Source organism: Leishmania braziliensis, chromosome 29 (genome assembly GCF_000002845.2).
Source record: "Leishmania braziliensis MHOM/BR/75/M2904 complete genome, chromosome 29".
Taxonomy (NCBI): domain Eukaryota; phylum Euglenozoa; class Kinetoplastea; order Trypanosomatida; family Trypanosomatidae; genus Leishmania; species Leishmania braziliensis.
In genome coordinates this window covers 1075981-1097005 of record NC_009321.2, presented here as the reverse complement: position 1 = coordinate 1097005, position 21025 = coordinate 1075981, and the positions used below count along the sequence as shown (strand labels likewise).

At 60.2% G+C, this 21025-nt stretch overlaps 5 protein-coding genes across 5 annotated transcripts; all 5 read right to left on the bottom strand.

Moving 5' to 3' along the window:
• Positions 1-2961: 2961 nt before the first annotated feature.
• On the bottom strand, positions 2962-5292 carry LBRM_29_2690 (conserved hypothetical protein; the record flags this gene model as incomplete). The annotated part of the gene is made up of 1 exon (XM_001566561.2): positions 2962-5292. The coding sequence occupies one exon, from the start codon at positions 5290-5292 to the stop codon at positions 2962-2964; it is 2331 nt and encodes a 776-aa protein (XP_001566611.2).
• Positions 5293-7752: 2460 nt separating this feature from the next.
• On the bottom strand, positions 7753-10167 carry LBRM_29_2680 (putative class 3 lipase; the record flags this gene model as incomplete). The annotated part of the gene is made up of 1 exon (XM_001566560.1): positions 7753-10167. The coding sequence occupies one exon, from the start codon at positions 10165-10167 to the stop codon at positions 7753-7755; it is 2415 nt and encodes an 804-aa protein (XP_001566610.1).
• Positions 10168-11464: 1297 nt separating this feature from the next.
• On the bottom strand, positions 11465-12100 carry LBRM_29_2670 (conserved hypothetical protein; the record flags this gene model as incomplete). The annotated part of the gene is made up of 1 exon (XM_001566559.1): positions 11465-12100. One exon carries the CDS (start codon positions 12098-12100, stop codon positions 11465-11467), a length of 636 nt encoding a protein of 211 aa, XP_001566609.1.
• Positions 12101-13489: 1389 nt separating this feature from the next.
• LBRM_29_2660 (conserved hypothetical protein) lies at positions 13490-15004 on the bottom strand (the record flags this gene model as incomplete). Its single annotated transcript, XM_001566558.1, has 1 exon — positions 13490-15004. The coding sequence occupies one exon, from the start codon at positions 15002-15004 to the stop codon at positions 13490-13492; it is 1515 nt and encodes a 504-aa protein (XP_001566608.1).
• A 1410-nt stretch (positions 15005-16414) lies between these two features.
• On the bottom strand, positions 16415-17467 carry LBRM_29_2650 (conserved hypothetical protein; the record flags this gene model as incomplete). The annotated part of the gene is made up of 1 exon (XM_001566557.1): positions 16415-17467. One exon carries the CDS (start codon positions 17465-17467, stop codon positions 16415-16417), a length of 1053 nt encoding a protein of 350 aa, XP_001566607.1.
• Positions 17468-21025: the final 3558 nt, after the last annotated feature.

The following is a 21025-nucleotide window of genomic DNA, read 5'->3' as shown; positions in this document are numbered from 1 at the left end:
TTCGGTGTGAAAGTCATGTAGGCGGAGGCAGAGAGCAGCGAGGCGCTGGTGTGCAGGTATACCCGTGTAGCGCGCCCGTGCATCAAAATGGGCAAAGGCGCGGCAGCCGTGGCGGCGGTGAATGCCCCAACGCGGTAGCGCCATGGGAACCGAAATAAGAGAGAGGTAGAGGGCGAGGAGAGGTGCACGCATAGAGTGAGACACACACACACAGAGAGAGGGGCAATAGCCGGAAGCATAAATGCACTGCGCAGTCGCCCTCACCGACTCAGCACCGTCATGGGAGAACAAACTCGAATAAAAAGAGAGAAGAAAAGGGGGGGGGGCATAGACGGCCTCCTCATTGCGTCGGCGTTGTGTATGCGCTTTCCGAAGTGGGTCCCAAGATGCGCTCATTGACCGTACTTACCAGCGATTACCACCACCACCACCACACACGAACAGAGCACACAAGCACAGAGTCGCGCACGAGCATACGCTCAGGCACACGCAGGGGCGCATACCTGGCACCCATCATCACACACACACACACGCTGCAGTCTTCAACGAAGCCAAGATACCCTCAAGATATGAAAAGGGTAAGCCAGGACAGGGAAGCGAGGGGACGGAGATGAAGCAAGAAGCGTCGCTCCGCACACCACAAACGCAACACCAAGTGTACAGGGAAAGGGGGGCAGGAAGCGCAGGAGGCGCAGGAGATGCGTGTGAGGGTCAGCGTGAATACTGCCGTCTGACTGCGGCGCACGCACCCAGCATGCACCTGGACCACCACCACCCGTCACCTGCGTGGCAGGCATCGCTGCAGTCCGTGGAGTGCCGGGCGCGCAGCACGTATCTGAAGAGTCGTGGAAGGACGAGAAGAGCCCGCCAGGCGCACGGCGCAGTTCAACGGCAGGCGGCTTCTCCCAGACGACCTCGATTTGGCCGCAACGTAGCAGAGGTGTAGGCGAGCAATGTTTGTGCGTGTCTGTGTGGTTGGCCTCCTCATGATGAGGTGGCGCGCTGGCACACATACAAACTAATTTCGAATACCATATTGAGGCTGAAGAAAGATGAGGGAAATAGAAGGAGCACGAGGAGGAGAAGGAGGAAGGGTCCCGCAGAATCCCCTTTAACCGCCAAGGTGTATGTCGGACACACGCGCAGACGCGCATAGAGGCATGTGGGCCCTCGGAATATAAAGGTCCGCGAAAAGCCCCGGATAGAGGAACAGACAGAGAGAGTAAAGCATAAGCAATGGCGGAAGATAAAACAAGCATCTCACGGTTATCGGCGCATACGCGTGTGAGCGGCAGACGGGCGAGGAGGCAGAGCACCGCGAGGGCTCGGTGCCAACAGCGAAGCAAAAAGGACCAGGAAAACAAAAAAGAGGCGCAGCTGAATTTTCAACAAAGCACACGCGCCGCAATTCAGTCCAACAAGCAGCAAGCGCGCACCGCCAGTGCAGTACTTCATCGTCCACCGCGCAGCCTCCACTCTTTTTCCTTCCCCTCCGCCCCGCCGCTTGGCTTTTTCTCTTCTACCGACCTCACGCGTTACCTCGCCTTGCCTCCGTGCGCGCCGCTCCTGACAACGCCCATCACGGCAACCCGCCCTCTTCTCCTCTCACACCAATAAGGCAGTAAAACCAAAACAGGAAGGGAAGGGAAAAGCACATCGCAAGCACAAAACAAAGAGTTAAGAGAAGGCAAAATAAAAAATCATACGCAGGTGGGGTTGGCATAAGAAGAAGGCCGGGAAAACACGCGCGCTGGACACCGCGACACTCGTTAATGCTCCTGCGTGCGTGCGCCTCGGCACACACCCACACGCGCGAGGAGAACAAGCTCTGTGCGAATCAACAGCCCTCAGGTGCGCCATCCTAAGAAACCCGGAGGGCTCGCTCAGGCAAACATACAGACAAGCACCAAGACCACCATGTGAAGTAATAGAAGAAAGACATCAATGCTCACGAGCTTCGCTGATGGCTGGCACAGAGGAAAGGCGGAGAGCAGAGCATAAAGCGAGGCTAACTGACCCACGTACAACTACACCAGAAAAAGAGTAAACATTTACAAAAGAGAGAGAAAAAAAAAGCGATGTGCCGCTCATCAGAGATAAAGAGAAGCAAATGCGCACCAAAACAAACCCCTCTGTGCCGTAACACCACCACCACGCACGTACACCGCAGGAGTGGGGAGTGGTGGGGGGAACTTAAAAGGGGGGTGGGTGAACGAGTTTTTTCTTTCATCGCGTTCATTCAGCCGTACAGCATGCGAGTCAAACTCCAATTTAGCCCGGCGTGTCACAGGCCCATCGCCGGGTGCGAAACAGCCGCAGGCACGCGTTACAGCAATGCCGGCCCAGCCACCGAGGCACGGCCTCTGCTGCAAACCCCACCCATCCGCTTCGCCGGCCGCCACGCTGACACCCTGCCAGCATATGGATCGTACAGCCGTGATCGCTGCCGCGCGCCGCTCCGACACAACGCGTCCAGGACCCGACCGCCGACATCCGTAGCGGCACGTCGCTCTGACGCCCCACGTGGCAGGCGCTTGGCCCTGCCACCACCAGAGGTGGCCCGGCGCCGGCAGGGATAGGGGCTGCCCAGCTTCCCCGCACAGAGCGGGGGTACTGTGCGCAGCGGCCACGCACCGAGGCGTCCCCTCGGCATCAGGGAGGAACAGCAGGAGCAAGACAACAAGCATTGGCAAATCAGTGAACTCCGTGCGCGCGCGTGCCCAGAAGTACGTGTGCGAGCACCTCGGTGTGTCCTCCGAAGCAAGAAAGAAGAAAATGAGGAGGGGGCTTGGAACGCGGAGGCGGGGGTGGACGGAAACTTTAACGCACGCGCTGTGGGTCGAGGAAAATAGAAGGAAATCCAGACCGGGCTCGGCAGCAGCAGCAGTGCCAGCAACAGCAACGACACAGCGAGGAGAGCAGCAGCGGTCACGAGCCCCCAGCGCACGCAGGCGGGCGCCTCTATTCCGGGCACGCAGAGTAGATGTACTCCAGCATGCCCTTGTTGTACGAGCTCAGCAAGTGATCGCGCAGCTGAACGCGCAGCTCCGTCCGGTCCGACAGCATAGCAATGACGACCTTCGGGTCGTCCGTGCACATGTACTTCCTGCGTGGGTGCCAAAAGAAATGGTAGAAGCCGAACGGGTCCATCACCTGCCTGTCGCGGTGCTGCGGCGACGAGAAGCACTTAAAGTCCGCGTCGCGCACGTTGAACTGGCCGGCCACCACGGCGCCTTTCGCGTCGTCGTCTCCTTTGTGCACGGTGCGAACGGAGGTGTTGCCGAACGGCTCGCGGCTTTGCAGGAAGAGGTCACCCATCGCAGTCGCGGCGGTGCGGGCGGCCGTGTCCGCCGGTTGCGCCGGCTGCTTCGACGACTCCTTCTTGTCAGGGGGCGCGGCATCAATTCCCCCCTCTATGGGGGCCTGCTGCGCGCTCGACGAAAAGTTGGTGAGGGATAAGTTGTCATCTCCGATCTCCGCCATCGCCTGGGCTACATCCGCGGGGTTATGAGGCTCCTCATGCAAAGCGACCCACGCAGCGGTGCACTCCTGCACCCTCCTCCCCGAGGTGGCTTCCTCCTCCAGCCCCACAGAGAAGGTGCAGCCGGCCGTGTTGCCAGAAAGCAGCAACGAATCCACGTAGCAGAGCCGCGGCACCATGTCGCTGCCGTACACACAGTGGTGGAAGTTCTTGGCGAGGTCGTTTTTGATGAGGACTTCCGACAGGGATTGGTTAGCGATGAGCGGCGCGCCGAACGTCACGCACATCAGCCGATCACGCGTCTCGGGCGTGTTCTCCAGCAGCAGGCACGTCGTCAGCCAGGTGGCGGCGGCACCCCCGACACCGTGGCCGCAAATCACCACTTCACTACTGCTTTTCACTATGCGCAGCACGAGGCTCTGCACGCGATCCATTATGTTGTCCTCGGCCATGTAGGCAAGGAGGCCCGAACGCATGGCCCACGTCGCCACATTGGTGTTCAGCCCTCCCTTGCGCGCCGCCTCCTTGCCCCCCACAACCTTGCCCACCACAAGCTCCTTCTTCATCGTAGCGTTGCTCCACAGCTCCCGAGGCACCATGCGCGTGCCCAGCACCTGATGCAAGGCAGACCGCCGGGTGGTGCCGGAGCTGAAGGCGATGAAGCGCGTGCGGCCCGGTCCATCAAAGACAGTGAAAAGCTCCGTTATGTTGGTCGGTCGCAGCAGTCTCCCGTAGAGGGGGAGATCAGTCAAGGCCAGCGAGACGCACGGCGTCCCCGACGACTCCCCGGCAATGTAGCACGCCACCAGGGAGAGCAGCAGCTTACGCACGGCAGGGCCGCTGAGAGCGGAGGAAAACAGCTGCGTCTCCATCCCCGACGGCAGCGCAGAAGCAAAGATTTCCTCCTCCTCCTCAGGGGTGCGGGAGGTCGCCATGTTGTCGTACGCGGAGCGCACCGCATCCTCCACCGCCTCCACCATCCTGACCGACGAGTCGCTGGCCTCGGGGCGCTTTCCTTCCATCGACGTGTTCTGCATCACAATGTGGCGCTGCTCATGAAACGTCATGACGACGGTCGGCGTCTTGCACTTGACGCACACCTCGGCGTAGGAGAGTGGGGCGGGGCAGGATGGGTTGATGCAGCGCCGCGGGGACTCGACCGCGCACCCGAGCGCGTACACGCCCCAGCGGAAGGCGCACGGCTCCATCGCGGCTCGCATGTTCGGCTGCGGGGGTTTTGCGCTCACATCGTAATTCCTGCCAGCCCCATTCCCCATTGTCAGGTCCACCACACCTACCATATCGTACGAGCTGTACCGCATCTGCGTAACGAAGCACAGTGCCTTGGGCACGGCGCAGAAGTTGCAGGTGAGCGTCACCCGGCCGCCCATGAAGTCGTTCGTACGCACGCTGGTGCTGCAGTCGGCGCACGTGGCACGCCAGCATTGCCGGCAGTGATGGCGGCTCGACGGCGACATGAGGAAGCGGCCACAGCAGTGGCAGGTCTGGCAGTTGCATGCAATCTTCGACAGCCCGCACGTGCCGCAGCGGCCATTGGTTCCGCCTATATAGCAGGAGCCGTGCCGCTTGGCAGGGTCGGGGCCTTGGCGGCCGCCGGTATAGATGGAGGCTGCATCCGTCATCGTTGAGCCGAGCACGTCGCCATCTTTATTCACCATGCCGCCCTTGCCGTCGCCCATGGCCGCCTCATAGAGCTCATCGCGCTTGCCGGGGTCTACCGGTGCTGCCGTGGTCCTCGGCGTCGGGCTTGACGTATTGGCGCTGCTGCGAGACCCGAAGAGCTTCTTCATTGCGAATGCGAGAGAGGCGCACGCAAAGGGGGGATCGAGGGGGAGAAGAACGAGAGGGAAAGAAGAGGCCGTAGCCTACTGCGGAAGCAGAGAAGAGGGGGAGAGAAAACAGCAAAGTCGATGATAATAGCGTGGCCACGAGGGGCACACAACAAAACACAAGGCAATCGGAGACGATCCTGCAGTTGCGGCTGCTGCGTACGCGGGTGTGCCTGCCTTGGTGGGCAGGAAAGGACGGGAGTGCCGGAGTGCTCTGTATGCACCTCTGCCGGTGGCCGGTCTCACAAAACGCACACGCACGCAAAGAAAGAGAAAATAGGAAAAGGGGGAAAGGGGGAAAGAGACGGCGCGCTCAGCAGATGTGCACGGGTATCGCCTCTGGTGCGGGGGTGCGCGGGCTGGTCTGTGGAAGGCGTGGGAGACGGCAGGCAGCCAGGCAGCAACACACACAGAGGGGGGACACAGAGAAGCGCTGAGCGAGACACGCAATCGAGGAAGAGAAGACAAGCACTGGTAACGATGGCAAGACGCAGCAAAAGCGAAGGAGGAGAAAAAAAAACACGGAGGAGAGCACGCACGAGTGGCCCGGCGCACAGTCGAGTAAGCGAGCCAGAAGAGAGAGGGGAAAAGAAATGCAAGGAAACGTAAGTGGTGGCAGCGCACGTAGCGGCGTCCCCCGTAGAGACCCTCCCGTTCTTCAGATTCGTCACAGACAACGGGGAATGTGGAAAGGAGGGGGGGCACAACGCACAAACGCAGGCACGCGCCGACAGCAGAGACACGCCCGCACGCTCCGATGGACACACAAAGCGAAGGGCAGCGGTGGTGACGGGGGAGGCGGACAACAAAAATAGGGGAGAGCGAGGCGCACAGAAGAAAGGCGGAGAGCAGAGATGATGAGGCAGGCCTGAAAAGGGCGAGAGAGGGGCCAACTCGGCCAGAGTGTGTGGGGGAGAGAGGCGCATACGAGCACGTCAACACAGAGAAGAGAGAAAGAGGGGAATGCACGAGGGATGTGGAGTCAGAGAGAGAGGAGAGGCAACATGGCGGCGGTAAACCGAGAGGAGCAAGGCGATACACCTACACCTACACCTACACCACGCACGTACACCGCAGGAGTGGGGAGTGGTGGGGGGAACTTAAAAGGGGGGTGGGTGAACGAGTTTTTTCGTTCATCGCGTTCATTCAGCCGTACAGCATGCGAGTCAAACTCCAATTTAGCCCGGCGTCACAGGCCCATCGCCGGGTGCGAAACAGCCGCAGGCACGCGTTACAGCAATGCCGGCCCAGCCACCGAGGCACGGCCTCTGCTGCAAACCCCACCCATCCGCTTCGCCGGCCGCCACGCTGACACCCTGCCAGCATATGGATCGTACAGCCGTGATCGCTGCCGCGCGCCGCTCCGACACAACGCGTCCAGGACCCGACCGCCGACATCCGTAGCGGCACGTCGCTCTGACGCCCCACGTGGCAGGCGCTTGGCCCTGCCACCACCAGAGGTGGCCCGGCGCCGGCAGGGATAGGGGCTGCCCAGCTTCCCCGCACAGAGCGGGGGTACTGTGCGCAGCGGCCACGCACCGAGGCGTCCCCTCGGCATCAGGGAGGGGTGGAAGTGAGGAAAAATATATGAGGCATTGCTGTTACGTGTGTGTGTGTGTGTGTGTGTCGTGCTTGAAGGGAGGGGAGGGCAGACGCAAAAGTGTACCCATCGAAGACCAGGAAGGAGACAACAACGACGAAATGTGGTGGTTGTGGGAAAGCGGAAGGTGTCAGGGGGAATGTGTGAGGGTGCAGAGCGCCGCAGGGAAGGAGTGGAGGAAGATGGCGGAGAGGGAGGCAGGGAAGGAGTGGAGGAAGATGGCGGAGAGGTTGTAAGAGAAGGATGCAACCACATATAGCAAGTTGGTTGTGGTTGACCCTTTGTTATTTCAGCCTTGCTATCTTCGCTTACCCACGCACATTCGCTGCACCCGAAAGGAGGCGGGAGAGAGGAGATGCGGAGTGGAAGAGAGGGGCGATAGGAGAGGCGTACCAGCACCCCTCTACCTACTCACTGCACCGCCCCATGTGAGAATAGCAGCAGCACACAGGAGGGAAGAGAGGTCATGGAGTCCCAGCAGTGGAGTGCAGGACGGAGCAACGGGAGCAGAAAAAGGAGAACGCGCTTCATCTGTGCTTCTTGCGCGTAATGTAGGTGAACTCGGTTGTGGTTCAGAGTAGTGCTGATGTGTGTGTGTTTGTGTGTGCGTGTGTACGCGCCAGCGATAGGGAGGAGGGAGACGTACATGGCACAAGAGAGATGGGAGAAGAGCGGGGTGGTGTAGTCGCCTACGGAGACGCGTGCAGACACGTACTCACTCGCACACGTCTCACTCTCCCTGCAGAGGACATACGCCTCCCCTCTCGCCCACCACCTACTCCTCATCGGATAAATGACATGCGCCATACATACATATAAGGCTAGAGCCCGGTGTTACGGTAGAGGTGGACCATCACCCCTCGATTATACGCCTCAATGGAGTGATCCCCCAAGACGGAGGCCTCCCCGCAGCCGTGCTTCAACACGCCAAAGGCCGTCTCCGAGTCGTCAGTCGAAACATACCCGTAGGCGCCGTATTGGATAAAGTGATAACGGCCGAAGCACGTGAAACGGCGGTGCATGCGGCGTGACGCCACCGGTAGCACCACGTCCTCCATGGTGTCCGCAGCAACCTTAACTTCAGTAGGTGTGACCGACTGATTGTCGCCGTCAGGACCGGCGTCGCCACTGTCCTGGCGCGCGTCATGCATAAAGCTCAGTTGTTCAGACGAGAGCCCGCTCGTACGGGCACAGCGACTTCTAAAGACGTGGAGGGCCGCCTCCACGTCGGCGTCCCGCTGCGCTTCCGCATCGCCAGAGGGCGCCGACACGTCGTTCTCCAGCGCATCGTGGCCGGTGCGAACAGCAGTGTCGACGTAGGCGGCGAACTGCGCTTGCTCTGCCCAGAACGCAGATGACTCGTTTGAAAAAATGTCGTCTGCTGCAGGCGTGGCGCCTTCGTTGCTCGTCGCGTCGTCCACCGAGAGAAACGCAAACGCAGCTGAAGCGCCAACAGCCGAGGCGGCAGGAGCAGCAGAGGAAGTCCCGGGTGGTGGCTTGGTGCGTAAGCGTTCCAGCGCGGTGGAGAGCCTGCCGGAACTGCGTGTGGGGATGTTGGCTGCCACAGTCTCCGTGGAGGAGGAGGCGGCGGCAGCGGCATTCGCCATTGGCAACGGCGCAGTCGTGCTGCCGCCACCCCTCCACCAGCTCTGAGCCGCCGTGAAGACGGAGGTGACGGAGTTCGCGAGTCGCAACTGCGCGTCCCAGGCGAGCTCGTCCGTGCACGACAGCCGCGGCACAATGTCGCTGCGGTAGACAAAGTTGTGGAATATATGCGCCCAGCCGCAGCTCTGCACGTGGTCAGCCAGCTCGTAGTTGCCGAGTAGCGGTGCGCCAAGTGAAACGCAGAGCAGCCTCGGCGCGTCCTCCTGCCCTCCGCGGGGTACCAGCAGCGCAGCGCAGCGATGCAGTAGCTGCAGACTCAAGTACTGCGCAGTGGCCCCACCCAGCGAGTGGCCGCACAGGACAAGGGTGTAGCCGCCACTGCGAACGTCTTCGAGAAGCGAGTCGAAAGGTAGTTCCACCTCCTGCGCTTCTTGCGCGAAGCCCTTGTGCACCTGGTACTCCCAAGCCTTCCGAACACCTCCGTTGAGAGCCACTGTTGTCTTGGCACGGTCGACCCCCTCTTGGTCTTCCGCGGTCGTCGTCAGACACACGCCTTCGTGCAATGTCGACCACACAGTCTCGGTGATACGCGCGAACTGCATGTCCACCCAACGCGTCCGCCAGTTGTGCGTTCCGGGGAAGGCGATGAATTTCACGCGGCCTGGTGCCTCAAGGATTGTATAGCGCTCCCGCGCTGCGGTGATGCGCAGTGCACGTGCGTATGGGATATCAGACAGACTCAGGGTGATGTTTGGCGCCCCCAGGTACTCGTACGCGACTGCTGAGGCTACCATCGAGAGCAGCACCCGCTGTGCCAGGACGGCGGTCGTGATGGCGCGGAAGGCGAGCACCTCTTCGTAGTGGTGGAAAAGCCCACGGAACATGCGCTCCACCTGCGTGGACGTCATGCCGCTCACCTCCATGGCGCGCAGCGAGAGCTGCTGCATGTCGAGGACCTTGACGTGGTCCATCACACTCCTGGATACCCCATTCGCACGAACAACACGTGCGGCGTGCGGCTGCGTCACGACAGTGGGCAACCCACACCCGTAGCACGCTAGCTGTCGCGTCAGAATATGGCACGAAGGACCGATGCACATGCGAGGCATAGCCCCTGCGGCCCGTAGTACGTACAGCCCCCACAAGAGGCCACCGTCGCCACGCTTGGCGAGGTTCGCCAGCGCCCACAACGTTGAGCAGCAGTCGCACACAACCATCTGCCGCCCAAGCATGTGTACGTAGTGTCGATGTCCCCAGCAACGGGAGCACACTGCGTGCCAGCAGCGGCGGCAGTGATGTCGATTGGCATGGAAACGGTGCCGGCACACAATGCATGTGGTGCACACACACGCCTCCTTCGACCGCTGACAAGTTGTGCAGACACGATGACCCTCCAGCGGCGGGGGGCGCACGATGGTCGGCGCCCACGTGTCGATAGTGGCGTCTTCAACTACGCCTGCCATACTGCCCATCCCTGCGTGTCGCTGCGCCGACGCTGTGCTTCCTGTGGCGGTCGTACGCACGTCTCCCCACTGCGGCTGGGTGTGGGTGTAGACGAAGTCGCGCATCTGCGCAAACTGCGGCCACTGCGGCTGCGGGACCCCCAACGACGGCCACGACGCTGAGTGCATCCGCAGGGTTAACGATAATGAGAGAAAATGGGGAGAGTTGGAAGAGGGAAAACAGCGAGGGAGCGAAAAGAGGCGTGCGTGCGTGCGTGGAGAGCGAGAGCTGAGCAAAATAAGAGAAGAGAGAGGGCGAGGCAACCGTAAAGGGAAGTCCAAGAGAAGGACGCCGAATGAGAAAGTAGAAAAGGGCAGGGCAGCAGGGGCAGCAGGGTCAGCGACCTTCACAACAACAACAGAGTGTCATGTGAGAGGGCGGCGGAGCTGCAGCGGTGCTGAGTAGCAACGGGTGAGTAAAAGAAGAAAAGGGGGGAAGACAGGCACCAAGCGGCCTGTGTGTGAGCGTACGTGCGTACGTGTGTGTGTGTGTGGGTGTGTGTGTGTGTGTGTGGGTGTGTCTGCGTGAGCTTGCGCAGACACACACCTGAGAATTAGGCACAGACGTCCTGAATAAAGAGAGAGAGGCGTGGAGAGTAGTGCGCAAAGCACAGGCAGGCACGTAGGTAAGTCCTGCCCCCCACCAGGCTAGCATGCGTGCGTCGGTGCAGGGGGGGAGGGGTCGCGATCACATGGGCACGAAATCAAGTGTTGAAGGGTGTTGAGGGAGGAGGGGGAGCGGTGCAGAAAAAAAAGAAAAGGGGCAGAACGGAAGGAAGAAGAGGCGCTCCATGTGCGCGCACTGTCCCACGCATACATACACACCTGTGCCGGCGCGCCAACAGCCCTAGTGAAGACATCATTTGATGTCGGCCCTTCGAGATATCGCCACTGTTCTCTCGCCCTCTCCCGCATCACCTATCGTCTGTGGTGTATCTGCTCACCCCTCCCCAGCTCACAGAGAGAGTAGGGTGGAGGAGGACATAGAAAGGGGTAAGCAGCGATGCTGGTCGTAGTGGAGCTGATGGAGGAGACAGCTGTGCTCGATGAACTCATAAACGCAGACACACTCGCTGGCACAAAGGTAGAACATAGGAAAGAGAAGTGCCGCACACATACGCGCATAGGATAAGCAGATGAATCAGGGCGCAGCTAGAAGATGGCGTTGGGAGGGGGAGGGAGGGGAGCAGGGGTTGGCGAGACCATAGCACCCCGTACGAGCCGAAGCTACACAGCCCTTCCTAAGTGTTGCTGCCCTTCTGTTAAGTTGGAGACGAGGTGCCAAACCACACGCACATTCACATGAGTGGGAAGGGAATGTACGCTGAGCCACGAAAGTGAGCGCAGACACACACGCACACGTATAGAGGCAGGGGTAGCCTACAGATGCGCGATGCGGCTACCAGCACTACCCCGTGCCTAACCGCTAGCAGCATTCACTTCCATGACGCGGTACCGCGTTCTCTGTGTGGCCCAAGACACCACCCTCGCGCACGTTGACGCTGCTGTTCGTTTCAATCAGCTTCGCAGCGACGGCGTGAAACGCCTCCTGTACCCCGTCGCCGCTGCGTGCGCTAGTCTCATGGTACATGGCACCCATCTCCGCCGCGCATTGTTGCGCCTCTTCCACAGGCACCTGCCGTTCACTCTCCAAGTCCTTCTTGTTTCCGACCAGCATCACAAGCGTCTCTGGGGAGTTGATGTGCAGCTCTCGGGCCCAGTGCTTTGCTCTCTCGTACGTATCGGCGGAGACGATGTCGAAGACGACGAGCGCCGCTGCGGCACCGCGGTAGTACATGGCGGCCAGGCTCCTGAAGCGCTCCTGCCCCGCAGTGTCCCATATGTCAAAGTGGACAGCCGTGCCGTCCGCCACGCTGCACGTATAACGAAAAAAAGAGGCGCCGACAGTGCTGTGCGGCCTCGCACTGAAGGCGTTCCTCATCAGGCGCTGCACGACAGACGACTTGCCGACGCCGCTCTCGCCCAGCAGGACCAGCTTGAACTTTCGTGCAGAGGCCGATGGTCCCGTTGTCGGAGTGGAGCTGCGGCTGATGGACAACATGGCAGTGGCTAAGAGTCAAAAGGGAGAAAAAAACGTGGGGGTGGTGTAGAAGCAACACAACAAGAAGACACAGCGTGAAAAGGCCAAGGACGCCGTACACCTTGGGTAGTAGAGAGGGGATGGACGGAGAGAGAGAGAGAGGAGCAGTAGATGAAAGCGGGAAGCGCAAAGCGCTCGACACTGACAAACAGACACGCACGCATCTCCGTGTGTTTGCTCTTAAGAAAAGAAACGCACTCGGTCCCTCGAGCGCACAGCGTGGCCGGGAAGAAAGTGCCTGTGTGCCCCCGGGGTGTGAAAGGCAGCAGCCGTAACGACGAAAAGGGAGGACCTTGCTCGAGTCGCACGCTGCAGCACGTCGGTCAGTGCTGTACCAGTGCTGCGTGCAGACAGGGCCAAGCTGGGTGAGTGAGCGGGTGTACAGTATGCGCACCCGACACGACCCCTACCTCCACTCCCAGTCCTTATTTTTGTCGACTATGTGAAAGGCCTGGTCGCGTAGGAGCACGGCTCGCACAGTAACCGTGCAGAAGTCAAGCGAAGAAAGAGAGAGTGAACTTTATATGCTCTTGGCATGTTGCGCTAAAGCGCTTGGAGGGCACTGACGGTGTGGCCAGCTCAGACGTGCGAAGTGCCTGTGTGGTGATGAAGGTTTCTACAGTGCACTTGTGAAGAGTCACAAGGAGAGAAGAAGGGGGGATGACGTAAGATGTGAAAGGTGAAAAGCAGCAGCCGTGAACGGCAGAAATGACGAGAGAGATGCAGCGGGAGACACGCGACTAACGGGTGTGGGAGAGTGCGATCTGGCGCTGAACTCCCGCAGCGAAGCAAAGTGGCTCGCTGGTTTGGTAGTCGCCGAATGGCCATCGAAAGGATTCGGCGTAGAGGGAGAAAGACACCCAAAACGCAACGCACTGCTTCGGCATTATGAGCAATGCTCCCCACGCAGACATGGTGGCGTGCACACCTCGCTCTTGCCTCTCACGTGCCTTGCGACAGTACGAACGGCCATGCAGGTCACGGTATGCAAGGGGGTGATGGGGAAAAGAAGAAGCGGGCCAATCTCCGAGCCCGGTGCGGGTGCGTGTCTACTCGCACAAATTAAAAAGATGCCGAAAGACACACGAGCGAATCAACCAAACACACGCACGAGCAGCAAAGTGGCAGCAGCAGCAGCAGCACAGCAGAGCAAGAGAAGGGAGGAGGTGAATACCGAGTAGACAGACGTATACATGTGCGTCTCTGTCTGTCTCTGAGCTTGTGGGGAGAGGGGGTGGGGCGTAGTAGCAGACGCGAAGAGAGGAAAAGAGAAGTGGAAAGACGGACGCTCGCCACGACGCGCGAGAAAAGAGGAGGAGGGGCCTCACAAGAGAGAATGGGAGCCGTGCGCTAGAGGGACACGGGGCCGTCGCGTGGTGAGGAGAACAGCCTCTGGTGCGGCTTCAACGAAGGCCTGAGCATGTAGGAGGTGCCGGCTTGCATGAAAGAGTTGAGGGGGTGCGATGGTTGCGGCTGCGGCTGCGGCTGTTGGTGCAGCGCTGCAGCCAGAGGCGTTGTGAGTCGGAAGTCCACTCTCGGCCCTGCGGAGTCGCTGCCGTCGCCGTTCCCTGGCCCCCACGCAGCGGCGCGGGAGCTCTGGTGCGGAAGTTGGTGTTGAAGAGACGCCAGGGCATGGGTGCGGGGTGTGAGAGCGACGTTGCGGCCCGCGTTTGAGCTGGAGCCCGGCTGAGCCAGCGAAACGCAAACATCGCCCACACGTCCCTGCGACAGCGATGGGTCTGAGTCAGCGCGGTGGCGTTTCGCGATGAGGGAGCTCGCCGACCACCCCAGGGGGGGCGCCGATTCAACGGCAGCGTCGCGTGCCTCGCCACCATTTCCGTGTAAGTGGTGCCGTCGATGCTGCCACTGCGGATGGGAGGACAGCGAAGGTGACGATGCCCCAGACGAGCGCTGCCAACTGCCACGGGAAAAAGTGTCTGGCGCTTTGGCACCGACCGCACTGGTAGGTGCGAAGGGGGCATGGCGCACCGACAACGGAGGCGGGATGATCTGCGCCGATGGAGTATGGCAAACCCCGAGGGTATTCGGTGCGTTGTGTGGGTGCCCGTCGCTGTCATGGGTAACTCGTGGATCAGGCATCACGTGCGCCCGCTGTTGCGGCGGCGATGGCGGTAGGGGCGGTGGCTGCTGCTGCGACGCCGCCCTTTTCGAGGAGGCGCGTGTCAGCCCCTCGCGTAATCGGCACACCTCCGCCTGAAGCGCCTGCGCTCGCGACACTGCCGCAGCGCACTCCGCCTGCTCCCGCTGACGCCTCCGTGTCATCTCCTGATTTTGGCTGTGCAGCGCTGCCAGAGCCTGGCGCATGCGGCGAATGACTTGTTGGTAGTGCCGCATTTGAGAGCCGATAACCTTTTCCGTCCTCTCGAGCGCTGTTGCACCGTCTTGAAGCAGCTGCTGGACGTTGGGGTGGTCAAGCTTGATCAGCTGGTACGGCCGCTGACACAGCGGGCAGGGGGCAGCGGTTGGCAAGCGGGCGGTGCACCGCGAGCAGAAATAGTGGTTGCACGATGTGACGCCGCCGCCCCTGTCGCAGTCACTGAGGCACAGAACACAGATGGGCTGGAAGGACATGCGGCACACACACCGACGGCCTGTGGCGCCGCATGGCTCACCGTCGAACCTACGCCCCACAACACACACACACACACACACGGAGTGCCCCCGCACTGTTTGAATCTCTTCACCTGCGTGCCGCGCTCTCGTTCGGCTGTGCTCCGTCGGTAGGTGGATGTGCGTTTGAGTGGGAGCAAAACACGCGCGGAGATACCGGCGCGCACGGATACAGTGATTAGGGGAGACACGGTGCTTTGCGGTCGCGCTCACCTCTGCTTCGCAGGCACGCATATAGGCGCCAGGCAGAGGATGCGAGTAGCAAGTGGAGTGGGTTCCACCACGCGCCACGACATAGTAGTCGAAGCAACGGAGGCAAAAGGGCCAAGAGGGAGAAGCCCAGTCCGCGAGCGCCGACCCCGTCCATGAAGTGAGGGGAGCGAGAGAGAGAAGGCAGGTAAAGTTGTGAGCGGAACAGTGAGAGAGAGGGGAGGCGAGGGAAAATGAGCGCTACAACTCTGCCCCGCCCACCCAACTGCATGGGCATGGCGCGCAGGCTGAAGAGGAAAAGTGAAGAGAAGGGCATGCAATCTGAAGAGAGGGGGAGCGGTGGTGGTGGTGGTGGCTAAGTGGCAGAAGACTATCCCACTAGCCTCCTCCACTCTCACAAGCTCACCTCACCGACTCCACCCACTCTCTTCTCCTAGCGAGTGGCCACTGATGGCATTGTCAATGAAACACACGACACACAGCGGATAGGTCTGCCAGGGCCGGGGGGGCGTTGAGAGAAATGCACTTCAGTAGAAGCGGATGCGCTCTCCTCGTGCTGCGGGGGAGGGGGGTGGGTGGCTTAATGTGGGTACGTGTGTGTGTGTGTGTGTGTGCCAGTCGAATTCTCTCGTGCTGTCTGCTGCTCACCGTGGCGCGTGCAGGCGCAGCACTGTCCGCCGATGGGTGGCGCTGTGACGAGCGGACATGCGAGGGTCTTTTGTCTGCCGATGGGTGGCCGCAGAGGGGGCGATTGGCAGATGACCTTTAACGCAGCACCTCACTCCCGCCTTCCGCACGCACCAGCAAACGCGTGTCCACACGGAAGAGCTCTCAGAAGCCTGAAAAATTGGCTGAGGGGCGATCACAGCAGCAGCCAACCCACAAGCCCAGTAAGCGACAGAGAGAAACGACGAGAGGGCGGAGGAGGAGAGCCGTGGCGGCGCCTCTTCTCTCTGTAGGTGATACTATACATGAAGTTGTGGAGAGGCGGATCGTGGAGGGCGGGGGGGGCGGAGATGTGCGCGAGTGGAAGAAGGGGACGTAAAAGACGTATATGTGGAAGCACAACTCGCAGCGAGCCTTTACCCCTCGCTCACCCGTCTTCTTATTGCTCCACCTCATCTCCGCCTTCATCCACATCTCGTCTCCAGCCGATCCCGCGGCGCTCACGCAGGGCCATAGATATATTCGCGTGGCTGCTTGGACAGCCTCAGAACGAAAAGGAAAATAACGCACAGAGTGAAAAGGGGGGAAGAGGCAGCAGCAGCAGCAGCAGCAGACACGACTAGGACAGCAAGCAGCACCTCACACAGGTCAGAGGAGACGACAAGGGCTAAAACAGAAGTCAACCAACGGCGACCAGTGGCAGACACTACACACACACACACACACACACGCAAGCCCAAAAAAAAAAAACACAACAAAGAGTGCCGCTCACCCCGCCTTGGCCGACGCCCCCTGTTGGGTAGCCGCCCCTGCTGCCTGCTGCATCGCCGCTTGGCGCTGCTGCTCCTGATGTTGCATGATGATGGTCTGAAAGTCTTCTAGGCAGTCACAGATGGCGTGCAACTGATGTAATACGTTGTTGTTTGCTGTCTCTCCCCTGCCGCGGCCCGAGTAGTCGCGCGTCCACAACATGCATCGGTCGTACAGGTTCGCCGTGGCCATGCTGACGTGGCTCACTGTGCGCGTCGTCGAGCTCTTCTGCTTGACCTTTCGGTCGAGTTTGTCCTGCTTTGCCTTTATGGACTTCTGCAGCGACTCAAACGACATCTGCATCTCGTTCAATCGATTCTGGAGAGCGATGTTCTCCGTGCTGCGGCGCTGGCGCGCCAAGTTGAGCGAGCTGCGTGTGCGCAGGAGATCCTCCTCGAGCTGTGTCTTGCGTTCCTGCAGGACCCTAGTGTTGTCGCACAGTGTCATCCAGCGCTTGATAATGTCGCGCGGTTCTTGGTACTCGTCTCCGTCGTTGCGAGATAAAATCTCCTCCAAGAACGCTTGGTACTTCTCCATGTCCCTGTACTGCGTCTTCATCTCATCCCACTTTGACTCCAAGCCTTGCAGACGCTGGGTGAGCTGGGCAATGTACACCTCCCGCTCCTTGCGCTGCTTCTCCTCGATGGCTACCTTCTTCATGGCACGACTACGCTTGATCTCATTCTCCTGGATGAACTTGTAGTACTGCACGAGTGTATCTTGTAGATCCGCCCGGTCGGCAGCCAACTGTGCCTCCCCTTCCTTTACTTGTGCCATGCGCCGATTGTACTCCTGGCGCTTCGCCTCTAGCTCACGCTGTACATCGAGCTCCGCACGCCGCAACTTCGTGGCGGCGGTGATGCTGTCGAGCGCACTGGACATTACGGGATCCTCTATGTGTGTGTGGTGGTGGTGAAGGTGGTTGGTTACGAGCACACATCCGCGTGTAGGGCTATACAGCCGTGCATAATTACATGAGGAGGTGGAGAAGGGAGAGCAGGTGAAGGACATCAGAGCTGTGCAGCAATGGAGTGGGCACGCACGTGTATATCACACAAAACAAGCAGCGGCACGCGTACACTTGCAGAGAGAGAGACAGACACGCAGGCGTGCATGACCACACGCAGAGACCGCACAAACACCCATCGATGCGGTGGCTCCACCACATCTGCCACGGCGTCGTTTCTCCACAAGCCCCTCTTTCATAAGAAGCGGCAAGTCGGGCGCAAGCGATCAACAACTCCGCAGGAACACACGCGCACGCACAACCGGGGAAAAAAGGACAGTGATGCACTTTGCACCTGGGCCGCTCGCCGCCCAGCGAATGACACTGCAGGGGTGCCTGCGAGAGCCCGGCAGGGTAATTCTGTGGTAACACCCTCGCCCGGTGACTCAAGTATTGGTCATTAACCTTCGCTTGGCAAAGAGTCGACAGAGGAGAGGAAAGGAGGAGGGGGATGGAAAGAACCAGGCACACGCACAGATCAGCACACCAAGTACGAGAGCCCCACGTGTTACCGCAGAACAAGGCGAACAGGGGGATGGTTCTCACCCGAGATTTTCTTCGGCGGTTTCCTCGCATGTTTCTTCAGTGCTCGCGGCGGCAAAACTCATATTTTGCTAGAGGACTTGTTGTGGCTCGGCAGTGACCACCCAGCAGTCAGCCTCTAACTTGTTGCACTCCGCCGACAGTCGTCCGGTGACTTCTCTCCGGCCCTCGCAAAGTGGGGAAAAAGGTGCCGCTCGGAGGTGACAGCGCGCGACACATCCTTCACATACGAGCAGGAGAGAGGCGACCCCGGTACGAGGCCGTACTCCTCAGGGCTACGCGACAGCGTGCGGGCGGGATTCAGTGGATCGGCTATCCAGAAGAAGACAACCTCCATGCCCCGCTCGTAGAGCCAACCGTGCGTGTGTACTCGCCCAGCTTGCTCACCGACAGACCCCGCCCAACGCCACCAACCCCATTCAGCTGTGTGTTTGCACATTCGGCAAAGGAGGGGAAGTGGACTGTCGCCAGCACAACCTCTCAGCACAGCGGCAGCGTCTTCTCTGGATGGGTTGACGCAGCACCCCTGGGCGGGTCAAAGTACTGCCTCACTGTGCTGCCCTCGTGCGAGCACGTCTCGCGTCATCCGACTCGTTTACCCATGGCTGCTGGCACGCAGAGCCATGCGTTCAGCTGTGGGAGGGTGAGACGTAGGGCTGCCGCCTCGATACTCCCACCACGCACAGTGATGAGCGTATGCACCCCATCCACCGAGAGACGTGGCTGTGAAGCAAATCGCGTCGTTGCCTTCGTCATTGGTAGGAGGAGGTGCGATTGTACGCCATACCAGCCCACGTACGGCGCACGAGCTGCGCATCCAACATGGGCAGCTCGAGATGCGCCGTGGCGTCAAGGCACAGCAGAGGGCCATCCCATCCAAGTTCACCGTGGACGGAGCGAGGTTTGCCTCTGCACGCCCGCGCTAGCGAAAACGCCCACGCGGGGTTGAGGAAGGGGTGGTGGTGGTGTGCAGCATGCAGGAGCGTAAGGGGCAGAGTCGATGCAAAGGGCCGGATGGAGAGCCCTGGATTGCGCAGCACCACGGTCAGCTTTGCAAGACGCTGGAGAGGGCAGCTCACCAATCCTCCCCTTTCGCTCCATATGCACTCCGCTCTTTAAAGCGTGTTTGCCTCGGCAGCCAAACCCAACGGCGACTCCTCCTCCATGCGTGCCCGCGACTCGCGCCATGGGGGCGTGAGAGGGTTGGCTACGCAGATCCGACAAGCGATGCGACGCACCGCCGCCACGAGATCGTCCTCCGGAGCCTCTTCTGCAGCGACCAAAGTCTTGCCAGTCATGGCCATAGCCGCCACAGGGAATGGGGTGATGATGCCCACGATTGTTCAGGCCACACCCTGGCCCACGCCCACGTCCCAGCGCGCGCCGGTGGATAGCGGGCATCGTTCTCAGAGAAGATTTGGAGAGGGCGTGTCAATGCAGTAAACTCGGCTTCCGCCTCCGTGAGGCCCCGCCACACCCCTTTGAGTGCCGCGTGTGCCCCACACAGGCGCCCGGCCACCGGCGTCACATCGTAATTCTGTAAGAACGAAAAAAAAAGGGGAGAGATGCCGCCGTCTCCGCTGACTCGCCTCCACCACGAGGCGCGTGTGCGCAGCTCAGACTGGGGATGACGTGCGGGACGGGAAGCAGGCGCTCCTCTGGTAGGTCGAGGGCCTTGAAGAAGTTGTAGCGCTCCGCTTGTGTTGCCCAAAGTCCCCAGGCGCCAGCGGTGCGCCGACCGGCACACGCGTTTCTTCATGTCGTCGGCCTCGCACTTTGGGCCAGACGCGAGCGTCACCCCGGACAGGGCCGCAAATGAGGGATTCAGTGGACCACCGTGTTAGTCGCTGTAGCGCTGGGGTGGGCCGGTGCTTATCGTAACCCGCTTGGCGGCAGGCATAATCGAACGCCCTCGCCTGCGCCGCGTAGCGACTGACGAGTGCGCAGCCCGGAGGGAGGGAGGGAGGGGGGGGGAGTAGATCTCCCGTTGCCCCTTCCGTTCACGAAAGGGAGGTAGGGCCACCGTGCGGGAACGCCCCGATGCGCTCCTGGTGAGTCCCTCGTGTGCCTGCATGGAGGACTCGAAGGCCTTTGCTTTCTGCTCTTCCAGAGGCTACCCCCGTCAAGGTGGCGCTTCACGTACGGCCGTGTAGTTCATCTAACCCGTGCGGCAGCCTGCCTTTCGTCCGAGGCGCCCTTGAAATGGAGCCTGTCCAGCTTGGATCACGGGAGTGGAGAGCGCAGAAGCTGGGGTGTGGCGAGGTGAGTGGGTAAATGCACGATGGTGAAAGAGAGTAAGAAACCCCCTCCCCGACAACTATTCAAGACTAAGGTCTCCAAGACGCCAGCGTAAACCTTCTTCACTGTGCCTTGACCTGAATCTCAGGAGCAGCGTTGCGGACCTGACGAGAGGAAAGAAAGAAGACAGAAAAACGAGGATAGCAGACTAAAATGCAAGGAAAACACGAGGCAACCTGTACACAAGCCTATCCCAGTTGGAGAGAGTGTACAGTGAGAGCTTGAGGAAGCACCAGGAGGGCAGTCATCAAACGACTCAACCACAAAGATCGGCCCCTCAGCTCAATTCCTCGTGGGTAACTCCAAAAATTCACTAGCCGTTCCACCACCCGTCGGTCAGTCTACACCAAGTGACCTCGCGACTCCTCCGTTCCGTACAGTACCCACAGCAGGCAGCGAGACACACATACAAACAGATAACCATAAAAAAAAAAAACACACACACAAACAACCGCCTTTGCAGGCAAACACATCGTGTTCGTTGTAGTCCGGCTGACTTCTCAGCATCATCGCAGTGCGACGCCGTCTCGCTGAACACAAGACGAAAGAAATAAGGCGACTCCCGAACTGAGATAAACACAACACGCCACACACCTGAGGAGAGGGATAGACGTAGGGAGAAAGAGAGGGTAGGCGACAAATGGCGGTTGAGTACGACAGTATGCGCGCGTCTTTAAAGAGAACAGACTAAGAGAATAACAACGAAGGACTAAGAGCATCTC